Raw genomic sequence first — 12269 nt, forward strand, 5'->3', positions numbered from 1 at the left:
CCGTCTCCAGAAGAAATGTTGTGGACAACCACCTCAGTGCCTTAAACATAATGAAAGGAAAAAATGCAAAGTCTCTTCTCAGAGCATACTATGAACAGAAAATATATGATGATCTCTAGTGGACTGTTGTTATCCTTTTTATTGCATTTTTTTGGGCCCGAGCACCCAACGGGTGCAAGGACCCTATTGAAATCCAAAGAATTATTAGGGCTGAAGCAACGAACGGTGCAAGGACCCTCTTGAAATCCTCTGAATTATTATTATAACTATTAGGGCCTGAGCACCGAACGGTGTGAGGACTCTCTTGAAATCCTCTATTCATCCTCTATTTATCCTATTGTAATTGCTTCGTTTATTATTTTCGTCGAATGAATCGCTTTTTTGAGGGCTTTATCATACTCGAAAACTCATGAAACTTGGCATGCTTATGGGGACTGGTGACAATTTTTGTATTTTATAGGTCTCGTGTATAGGTGTCAAAAAATGAGGTCAGTAGTGCCCCCTAAATGTCAGGTATGAAAATTTGGAGGTACAAAAAACATTCTAAGACAAACAAAAAATCCTCTTAGAGCCATACTCGTAACCCAACAGGAATTCTGCCATTTTGATTTGAAATGTCATTTTTTGCAATTTCATAGTGTTTGTCCTACAGAATTCAATGGATTGACTTCAAAATTTGGAAATCCCACCTTCAGATGTGAGCCTAAATGCGACCAGTTTTCATTTTTGTGAAACGGTGTGGAAGTTATGGGGCCAAGAAGTAACATGTTTCGCCACAAAACAGGAAGTAGTTTTTAAATATTTGCACATGATCTAAAATGCCCCAAACTTCACATGCTTGATGACAGTCCTGCCCTGAACACATCTATGACAATTGTCATCGATACTGAGAGCGGCACCTATTGACACAGGACAGACAAAGTTCTACACTAAGAGGTCCAGCCCCTAGCAGGTTGACTTGATTGATCTCAAAATTGTGTCAAAAAATCATTAAGATGTTGGAGATGATGGAAAATGAATATTGTCCGTTTAAAGTTTGTGATGTTGTATTGCAAGTCGTTTTTGATTTCATCAAACGCTGTTGCCGTTCTTTGCTATTAGACAGGAAGTTGTGTTTGAGGGGCTAAGGATGCATAAAAGCTCACGAAACTTGGCAGACACATCAATAGTCCTATGATGTTTTATTTGATATGATTTTTTTTGCTGTGATCTCCCAAAATGTGCTCTGGAGTGCCACCTAGAAAACTTCTACGAAGCAGTCGTGCAGGCTGTTTGACCTAGAGCTACAAAACTTGGGAAACGTGTAAAAGCCCAAGACCTACAAAAAAGCCTCTTGTAGCCATGCCCTATTACCAACAGAAAGTCCACCAAATTTAATTTTATTTAAATTTTTAGGTAAATTTTTGCAATTTCTGCTAAAGCCCAACTGATTTTTCAATATACCTATATCACCTGGTATAAGCCTTATAGAGATAAAATGGAGCAAATCAGCCTTGGTTCATATTTTTTCTCATATGCTTCACATGCTTGATGAGAGTCCCGCCCTGAACACATCTATATGACAATTTTCATTCATACTGAGAGCGCCACCTATTGACACAAGAAAGACAAGGTTTTACACTAAGAGGTGCAGCTCCTAGCAGGTTGACTTGATTGATCTCAAATTTATGTCAAAAAATCATTAAAATGTTAGTGATGATGGAAAATGGATATTGTCCGTTTTTGTTGACCCGTGTTCCTGTGACGCCATGGCGAATTTTGATGTTGTGACATGACATCAAAAACTGTCATAACTTGACCCCAGATGGTCAGATTACAAACAAAATTTCACACATTTGATGACAGTCCAGGCCTGAAGACATCTGCAGCACAATTTTGAATCACAGTCATAGCGCCACCTAGTGGTAACAGGAAGTTAGTTTTTTTTTTACACTTTAATGTGTCTCCTGTAGCAGATACACCCAAACAACCTCAAATGCTCTCATAATACTGCAAAGACTTTCATGATGCACAGAAAAAATACTTTTGAGTTTTCATCAAACACTGTCACCATGGTAATGCACTATTCACCATAAAACAGAGAGCACTTTTTTTAGGGACAAGGTATGCACAAAAACGCACCAAATGTGGCTAAATCCATCAGAAATCCTAAATTGTGATATCTGATATGATTTTTTTTGCTTTGATGTGCCAAAATATGCTCTTTAGCGCCACCTACAAAATTAAAGTAGGCAGCCCCCCAAACCGTTTAACCTAGAGCTGTGAAAGTTTTGAGGCATGTGTAACACCCCAAAACCTACAAAAAAACCTCTTGGTGCCATGTCCTAAACCCAACAGGAAGCCCACAATTTTTTTTGTTATTTTAATTTTCAGGCAAATTTATAGCAAGTTTGTCCAGCAGGGCGCCCCTACTCCATTGTTTACATTCTCTACATGCAGAGGGCAGGAGAATATACCGGATGCTGATGCTGTCAGTCAAGGATTGTTTTCACGGTAAGCCACATTGAAATCCATACTGTTAAGTTGTTAAACAATGGCTCCATCATTTATGCACGGACAAGACGATCTATGGTGCCAGGGTGATTCAGTGATTATTCGGACCCTCTCGGCGGCATTATGTTTAAAACGCACCAAGACACACATTTAGCAACGTATTTATATAAGCAGGGAATAAGGAGGAAATATACTATCGTTTATTCCCGTGCCTGCTTCGCTCACTGACCGCGGAGCTGCTCTGTAAGAGGCAGATCATAACAGAGCCATTGTGCTTACTAAGGGACTGTTCTGTATTTATGGCGCAACTGACATTTTAGGTAAGGTCTGTAGTTACCCTATAAATAAAACAGAATACTCCTCCACCCTTCTCTGCTCCCACTGAGAGGGTTAGTAACACATACCAATTTTTTTCTCATGATAAATGTGCGTGATCACTGTGTGTTGAAATCACCGTGAAAACTGACAGCGGGGTCTAAGAAAAACACCCGCTGCGCACCAAATGTGATAAAATCTCTGGACGTTATTCACCACACTGGCGAGTAAATATTTGTGCCAATATCACCAGGGAATAAGGAGGAAATACACTCGTTTATGTCCGTGCGTGCCGCGCTCACTAAACGCGGAACATCTCTGCATGAAGTAGATCATAACAAAGCCATTCGGCTTATTAAAGGACTGTTCTGTAGCTGTCGCTCTACGGACATTTTGGGTAACGTTCCAGTCTGTAGTTACACTATAAATCAAACAGAATCCCCCTCCACCCTTATCTGTCCCCACTGAGAGGGTTAGTAACCCATACCGATTTTATTTTTTATGATAAGTGTGCGTGATCACCCTGCGTTGAAACCACGGTAAAAACTGATGGCGGGGTCTGAAGAAAAAAAGGCACACCCGGCGCGTATCAAATGTGATAAAATCTCTGGAAGTTATTCACCACACTGGCGAATATTTTTTTGTGCCACAATAGTCACACATTAAACTCTGCTGAGAGTCGACAGTGCGTTTTTAGGGGCGCGTGGCATCCTTGCTCTGTACCGGTGTCCTGCTCTCTCTCTGTCACCTGCGCTTGTGCGGCGAAGCCGTCTCGAGCGCTAATCGCTCTGCGCCTCTGTTTCCAGCACGAGACATTAGCTGATCTGTAAACTATCACCATCAGCTGTCTACTGGGAGCTAACGCTGCGTGCATACTGATAAAAGTTATGAGATATTAACACAGGCGCCGTAGTTTCAGCTAACACTGCAAACTCTGCCTGCCTCTCACATTGACAGTCAGTGCAGGAGCTGCACTTCTTCCGTTCCTATTTTACACAATAAAAGCCCTGGACGGATACACAGTGTCACAGCAAAAAAAAGCTATTTATTATTATATAGATGGCTGGTCGATTTTTTTTCTACCAGCCAAATTGGATGGTTAATCAAAAAGTAAATTGTGGACTCTGTCAGCTGTAGCGGGCAGCAATTTATAATATTCCAAAATAACACAGGAAGCTTATGTCATTTGACTTTGCATGGTCCAATCAGTCTCAAAGTTCACATGCTGCATAAGTGTCACAGCCTGAAGACATCTACAAGTCAATACTTTGTTATAGCTCCACCTACATACAACAGGAAAAAGGCATCTCCAGTCTCAGCCCTACAGTGACAAAACACTAATTCACTGCTGCCTGCAGTGTTGCCCTTTCTCAGAGAAACGTGGTCACGTCAGTCAGCATCCAGCGAATAGCCCTGATGCGAGGTGCGAGGGCCCGTTCATCGCTACTTGCAGCTTTAATTATTATTATTATTATTATTATTATCATTATTATCATTATTTCGTCAAATGAATCGCTTTTTTCAGGGCTTTATCATATTCCAAAACTCATGAAACTTGGCATGATTATGCGGACTGGTGAAAATTTTTGTATTTTGGAGGTGTCGTTTATAGGTGTCAAAAAATGAGCTCAGTAGTGCCCCTAAATGCCTGCCCCAGCAAACCATTTCATGTAAAGGTTTGAAAATTTGGAGGTACACAGAACATGTCAGGACGGACAAAAAATCCTCTTGGCTTGGAGGTTTGGGGGGCCTCTGGCAACAGGAAGTATACCTTGTAACACATTTATCCTTTGATTTACATGGAATTAACATGCTTTAGTCTACAAATGATGTAGACCAGAATGACTTAGATTTTGTGTTCTCCAGCGCCACCTAGTGGTCATAGGATAATACTACAATGTGAAATATCTCACTCAATTGTCCAAACTCTCTGCATGCATTTTCTGACTTTCACTAAAAATTAAAGTTCGGGACAGTCTGAGTCACAACAGTAACCCCGACTTGCATATGGGTGCAAGGGCCTTTCATTGCTGCTTGCAGCTTTAATGTACTTTAAATCTCATGTCATTCCCCTTATTTATTTTATTTGTTTGTTTTTTTATTTTTTACTTTGACTTCGAATTTTATGATTTATTGCATTTGTGTGCCTTGTTAAAAAGTTGTTCACTTTTTGTTTCTATGCCATAACATTTGTAAATGAAATATTTTCAATTAAAAAAAAAAAACTGTATAGAGAAAAGGGGGTGTGGCAGTATGCTAACTACAGACAGCGGGCACGAGCCTGCCAGTTTAGAATAATTCTGATTCAGCAACATACGCACAGAGATAAGAATAAAATCAGCTGGTACGCACGTGTCATGAATCCGACGGTAATTTTGTGGGCGTACTTATTTTATGCGCAGAGTAAGAATGTTTCTACGCACATTTTTAGTGAATGAGGCCCACTGAGTATAAATTGTCAGGTAATTTTAATAAGGCACCAGCATTTCAGTTCTCTCGCTCTCTGCCTCTCTAACACACACAGACACACACGCACCCAAAGTAGTGCTTTCGCATAGCTTCAGGTCATGACTATTTAGTCACATTTTGCCACCATGGAGCACTTCTATGATTTGCAGACACTATTAATATATGAACTGAGGAGCTGTTATATATCATGTATCGTGACATAGCCTAAAAATATCACCATAATATTTTAAAGCCATATTGCCCAGCCCTAAGACAAGGTCATTAGAAACATTTAAAACATTAAGTCAGTTCATGTCACTGTCTGTGATTTAAAACTCATCAGTCTGTTGAGTAGAGAGGAAGAGAGATGGCAGTTCGGATGAAGAACTTCTTGAATACATTTTTAGTTCTGCAGCGCCTCCCGGGGCTAAGGAGCTCAAATTGGCTGAAGTAAGGATGGGACCTGTCTGCCAAGATATGCCTCGCTTTTGGCCTTTTGTGGGTTGCCAGCTATTTTACTTGCCATCGACACAATCCTAGAAAGTTTACTCTTACGTGTACAGTTCAGGTGAGCATACCAAGGAGGAGGGTAAAAAGTTAAAAAGCTCTCAAACATAGTTTTATACAGTAATTCTAAAATCTGCTGACTAACACCCAAGCCACTTAGTTTCCTGAGAAAACAAACTCTGTATTTCCAGAGAAGCTCACCTGGGAGTCAGGAACTGTACTGAGATATTAGTCACAATTTCAACATGTGAAACTGGCTCAGTTTTCAGATCTTGTTTTGTGCAGATAATCAGGTTTGTTTTTTGTTTTTGTTTTTATTTCTGTCCCTGCCGGGATCCTCTAGGAATGATAACTTTTCTTCCCAGTGATTTGATTGGTCAGCAGTCAGGCTGCTGAATGGTTTTTATGCTCTGAAATTAACCTTTTCTGGAGCAGGTGAGCTTTGCAGCACAGATTTCCACGATGATCCATCCCAGTTAAAGCTGAAAATCTAAATTAAGGCCAGAGAAAGCTGGTTTAACCCACTAAGCTTGCTAATGCATGAAACTGACAAAATGTCAGCTATGAGAGCATCAAGACAAAAACATAAAACATCTTGACTTTGGAGGTGCATCAAATCCACAACCTCCAAATAAAGAGTGTTGGGGCAGAGGTGTGCAGTAACTCACTGTGGCAGCTGCTCGGCCAAAGCGGAAGACACTTAGGTCATTGAGGTCCAGCTGTCTGCTGTAGAGGTAAAACCCAGATGAGGCAAACACTGCTGTGGCCAGAGAGGAGACTTTAAGAAGGTGACCAGCCATCAGAGGCACTATGGGAGGAAGAATGAACATGAGGAATGAGTCCTCATAAACTGCCAGTTCACACAGTGCAGAGATAATATGAAAACCTAATGTGCAGAAAACATGTAAAAGCAAGTGAGAAAAGATAAAAATGTTTGACAAATTAGTTTCAGAACACAGTCATGGGTTCAGCCTTTGGTTATCACCATTCATAGAGACATAGCACTGCACCTGTGATTTTACACATCATACATAAATCAGCATTCCACAGCTCGGACAGATATATGCCCTATAAGAGGAGCAAGATTTTTGTCTGGTGAAAGCATCATAACTACAGTACTCACCAGACTGTCACACAGACTCCTGGAGCTCAGATCACAGATTCTTAATAAGTAAAGTTTTAAATGCAGGACTTGTTGGGGAATATTTTCACATTGAGGTGTTAGTACTTTCAATGAAGTAAAAGACCGAAATACTCCTTTCACCACTTGTGCTTCTACAAAGATGGGAGATTTGCAAGATATAAAGTGAAAGAAGAATGGTGAAAGTCGAAGCCGCAGTGGCAATAGGCTCATTGGAGGTGAACTTCACCGAACCTGCAAAGCAGACGAGATCAGACGGTTGCAGCAGGAGGCGCTGACAAAAAGCTGCAATCAAGTCAGTTTTCTGACCTTTCCAGCCTTCAGTCTGTACAGGAAGTCAAAAAAACACTCACATCCTGTTAGATTTTATTCTGATTCATTAAAATCTTATCACATCAGATATATCACTTTGTCCACAGTCTCCAGTTGTTTTAATTATGACACAGTAACAAGCTTTTAAAATATTATGCAGGCAATCTGTGATTTCTGTTCATGGTTCAACCTGCATTTACATGAATTCTCGTGTAAATCAGCATCATGTCAGTTTGCTGCTGGATATAAATCAGCTGAGTGCATCTGTCACTACGTAGCCTATCCCAAAAACAACAGCCACAGAAGAGCTTTCAGTGCAGATCAGTCAGACTGCCTACAGTCAGGGCTTCACATCTGTACAGATGCTTTTTCAAGAATCTTCACATACAGTACCGCTCAAGCTATTTCCCACAAGTCTTTGTTGTTTAAGAGTCCTACATGAAATAATTGAAGCAGTCCAATATTAATATACAAAAGACTCTGTATAGTTTATGATGAATGTATTTAGTCTCTTAACAGAATAAACCTTCAAATCAGACAAATAAATTCCAAATCTATGAAATCATGTGAAAAGCTACACTGTTGAGTCAAAATCTAAACCAATCAGCTTTTGCATGATGTCAGAGCGAGTTGTAATAAGGTCTGACACAAACCTAACCTAAAAGCATGCGTGTTGATTGCCATTGATCAATTCTGTGCAGGACTGGCTCAGCTTGAATAAGCCTAATGACATTCCAAAACCGGATCCTTCCCAATCCCACTCCATCTCAGAGTATCCCTCTGTTTGTAGTCAACCATAACAGCTGAATGAAACTCCTCCATCAGGATGTAGGGTCTAAACACAGCAGCAAGCTTTGGGACAAACTTCCCACTCTGCGGCAGAAGAAGAAGCTGTCATATTTCCTAACCATGGAGAAAAATAAAGGTTACTACTATTTAATAGTCTCCATGTGGATTTGTATCACTTTTATTTGATCTGTGCTGCTGTTTACCATAATTTTGGTAGCCTATATTATCCTTTTGCCATTAAAAGTAATAAATTCAATAAATAAATAATACATAAAAGGGAACGAAACTTATTCCTGAGATTTACTGATGACATTTTTTTCTCTCTTTTGTAAACATCTTTTTTTCACTCAGATGTGTATAAGTTGCTTGTTTTTTGCAACATTCCCTGTAAATATACAACACTTTTCAAGGAAGTAATCACGGCTCCAATTTTATAGAGAGTAGAGAAGGTTATATTCTATCCTAAATGCAGTGTAGCATTTAAGATGTTAACGTCTGTATAACAATATTAAATGTCTCTTAGTCTGAGCAGCTTACAGTCGCACAGAACTATATTTATACCAAGCATCTTTCTGACAAACACAATAAGGCTTTGCACGTGGTGAATAAGTCGGCATTGATTCAGGGTTGCTTATGAAGGGTTTAATTACTCACTTTCACTCCCTGCTAGTTGGTTTGAGATGGCACTTAATCTGATGGACCATCCACATGAACGTGGAAACAGAGTGTAAGTGGGTAGGTGGTTTGGGAAAGGCCCAAAGTCTGTAGCTGAAACAAACATACTGATTGCTACACTTCTTTAGATCCTCCCTCCCTATCTTCCTAACGCCATGCTTTCTGGGATAAATCCTGATGAAATCAGGTCCGTTTGAGCTGAGCCAGTCCTGTGCAGAATCATGGATTTATTATGAGACCTGGGGGTCCCAATTCATTCGTCTTTTACACTTTCCAAATGTTATCAGACTGAATGGATTAAACTTGACAGTGAAAAAGTCATTCGCAAGGTTGTGACACTCAATAAAATTTAATCCCTGATTTACAGACGTCGCTTTCCCAGCATAAGGCAATGGGAAGAAGTCTTTCTGCATCACGTGAAGGACCCCCAGAAATTGCAGTACCTCTATTTGGTCACTATGTAAAATTTCCATCATGCCTGGGGCACTTCCTGGAGGCCTGGCAAAATCGATCACCAGCGATCTACACACAGTGTATGCCGGTTAGGTCTGATTTGGAAGTTTTTTTTTTCTGTTAACAGAGTAGCCTACATGTTGTAATTGATGGTGAAGTTTTGCAGTCATAGAGACTAAAGACTTTCATCAAAGTATACGTAGTCTATTGCATATTATTTGTTTTGGTCTCATCTGTCTCTCATTGTGCTGTATTCTATACTGTGATGTATTGAAACTTAACTAATTAATTAATTGACTAATTTATTTCAAGTGTGTGTACATGTGTTTGTGAGGCACTTTGTAAATGCATGTTTTAAAAGTTCAGCCCTGCGATAGTCTGGCGACCTGTCCAGGGTGTACCCCACCTCTCACCCAATGACAGTTGGGATAGGCTCAGGACCCCCCGCGAGCCTTACGAGGACAAGCAGTTATGGACAATGAATGAATAAATGAATGTTTTTAAAAGTACTATATAAATAACGCTTTACTTACTTATTTACTGTTGTAGGACTGTTAAAACTGAAAGCTGTTGTGTGTTTGACTGTTGATTTTGACTGCTGATGTTTTTTAAATAGGTTACATAGTTTTTTTAGGGTCACAGGTTCTCTCAGCTGATATATATCCAGCAGTAAACTGATATGATGCTGAATTACATGAGAATTCATGTTACATGAAGGTTAAGCCATGGACAGAAATCCCAGATTGGACATACGGTATTTTAATAGGTTACTCATAATTACAATAGTTGAGACTGTGAACACACAACGTGAGTTTCCATTACAGATTTGCGCAACGAATTTGCAAAACGAATGCAATATTTTTGAAATTCCAATAAAAACAATTGCAAGATGACTGCGTTTCCACTGAGTGATGTTATGTGACTTCTCCTGCGATAACAATCCAAGAAGCACTGGATGTCCAAAACACTGGTAGGTTTATTACTATTGCAAGAGTTAAGAAGATCTCGGTCTGTTCCTCTGTCTATACATACCAAGCCACGTTTTGTAAAACATCATGTGACTTTGTTTTACTTTTTCCTTCTTCTTTGGGTTCAACAGTGGTTTGCATCCATTAAGTCGCATTACCGCCACCCAGTGCTGCAAATCATATGAGCTATAAAAGCAGAAAAAAAAAGTGTTTCCATTGCAGATTTGTGACACAAGGCTTTTTTGGAATCGCCTGAACTACAACCTCATGCAAGCGGAAACACTTTTTTGCAATAAATGGGAGTTTTTCAAAACTGACTTGTTTCCATTAGGCATATTTTGTATTCACAATTTCAATTTGCGCAATGTGAGGATTAATGGAAACCTGCCTACTGACATAAGGATCTGATCGCTTCTGTGACTTTCTGTACAGACTGAAGGCTACTGGAAAAGTCAGGCTACATCCAAATTTCCACCCTCCGGACTTGCGGACTGAGCCCTCTGTGGCAAAAGAAAGAAGAGTATTACTTATATTGGAAGACCTTCTTTTGTTTTTTCTCAGCCATGTTTTAGCCTTCACTTGGCATGTATATCACACAGCTGTTAAACAGGCTACCATCAATTAAAACTAAGATAATACAATGCAGTTTTATTGCCTCTATAGCTTATCTTTCTACATATTTCTGTATCACGATGTGGCTGTACATGATTGAAGAAAACTTTGATAAAATTAATTAGACTGCTTTGTAGAGTACAATATTTTTATGGCCAGTAATTCAAGAAACTACAACATGGGGTCCGAATTGCAAGGAATTGTGGGTAATTATATCACGGAAGTCTGTTGAAGTCTGCAGCTCAAGCAGACTCTGTTGGAGTCTACAGAATATCCGCTTGAGCGCCCTTGTGGACTTTATTAATTGTGAGTTTGAACAGCCCTCGAACTCGCGGACTTCCGCGAACGCGCCTGCAAAGTCGAGTCTGCAAGTGTGGTGAATTCCGGACATTTGGACGCAGCCTCAGAAAACTGTCCGACTTGATCGCAGCTTTTTGTCACCGCCTCCCACTGCGGCCACCTGCTATCGTTCAGCTCCAATGAGCCAAATGTTAGTGTTTGTTTCTTATGTTGTATGTAGTAGCCTTAGCAGTACTGACCCTGACAAGTCTGAGAAACAAGTTTTTACACTGCGACCCTGACAATCTGTAGAAATTGGTGGAATTTCCTTTTAAACAAGGTAGTCTATTGCATTCATAAATATGACAATTAACGTGATCAAGTGAGCATTCATCTCAAACACCTGACGTTAATGACAGGAGCCAGGAGACGGACAGGCTTTGGTAGTGTCACTTAAGCTTCCTTTCTGAAGGTGTCTCACGTTGGCTCATTTGTAAAAGAGTATGTAAGTGCACGGTCACTTCATATGAGGGCTCTTACCTAACCACCACAGCCTGGCTGGCTGCGTCTCACAACACGTTTGTAGTAGTATTTGACAAAGCTACCAAAGACTGTTACAGAACAGCCAAATGGAACCGTCAACTATCAAAAAGAAGACTGTGTGGGCTGCAAATCACTAACGTTACCTCACCACGCGCGTTCTGTTAAACGCCTATCCTTGCATTTTGACCTCTTCGCTAGTTTTCGACGTGAGCGCGAAGAATTCTGGTTAACGTAGTACTACAAAAGATGATGGTTGATACATTACGAGTCGTTACTGAACTCAGACAGAGAAAGTGATTACCTGCCTTTCTGTTGCCGATCAGTACGATCCGGGTGTATCCGTCAGAGTAACAAGACAGAATGCCTTTGCTGCTGCTGTTTATAAAAATCCACACTTCGGTCGACCACGGTGACGTGTTTCACACGCGTCACACTCGGTAGTCAGCTGGTCCAAGCTTTTCTCTCTCTCTCTCTCTCTCTCTCTCTCTCTCTCTCTCTTTAAGCAAAGTAAGAGTACATATTGTCGGAGAGAAGTGAGAAAATGACAACAGGTATAACGAAACAGATGCCAGGGGATGAGAGATATGCAGTTACAAAGCCAAAAAGGGAATATCAATTTAAATAAAAATGCCAAAGGATGTACACATAATTACTGTTTTAGTTGCCTTTCCCTTCTGGGAGGAGAGAATTGATGTAATTTAGCCTTTGTTTAGTTTCATGTTCAAATAATGAAA

General features: G+C 40.2%; 1 protein-coding gene across 6 annotated transcripts in view; it reads right to left on the reverse strand.

Moving 5' to 3' along the window:
• The window catches only part of adck1 (aarF domain containing kinase 1), a 165245-nt gene extending 153280 nt beyond the window's left edge, over positions 1-11965 (reverse strand). For 4 of the 6 annotated variants that reach the window (XM_088087144.1, XM_088087143.1, XM_042501500.2 and 1 more), the window contains exons 1-2: positions 11837-11950; positions 6432-6571 (exon numbers count right to left, since the gene is read on the reverse strand). In XM_088087144.1, the coding sequence (XP_087943270.1) occupies positions 6432-6563 (132 nt within the window). In that variant the 5' untranslated portion in view covers positions 6564-6571; positions 11837-11950. Of the gene's footprint in view, positions 1-6431; positions 6572-11532; positions 11708-11836 lie in introns of those variants that run through there. The other 2 variants (XM_042501497.2, XM_088087141.1) reach the window with 2 other exon arrangements.
• Positions 11966-12269: the final 304 nt, after the last annotated feature.

This window comes from Plectropomus leopardus, chromosome 14 (assembly GCF_026936395.1).
Source record: "Plectropomus leopardus strain MGB_pleo_1.0 chromosome 14, ASM2693639v1, whole genome shotgun sequence".
Classification (NCBI taxonomy): Eukaryota; Metazoa; Chordata; class Actinopteri; order Perciformes; family Serranidae; genus Plectropomus; species Plectropomus leopardus.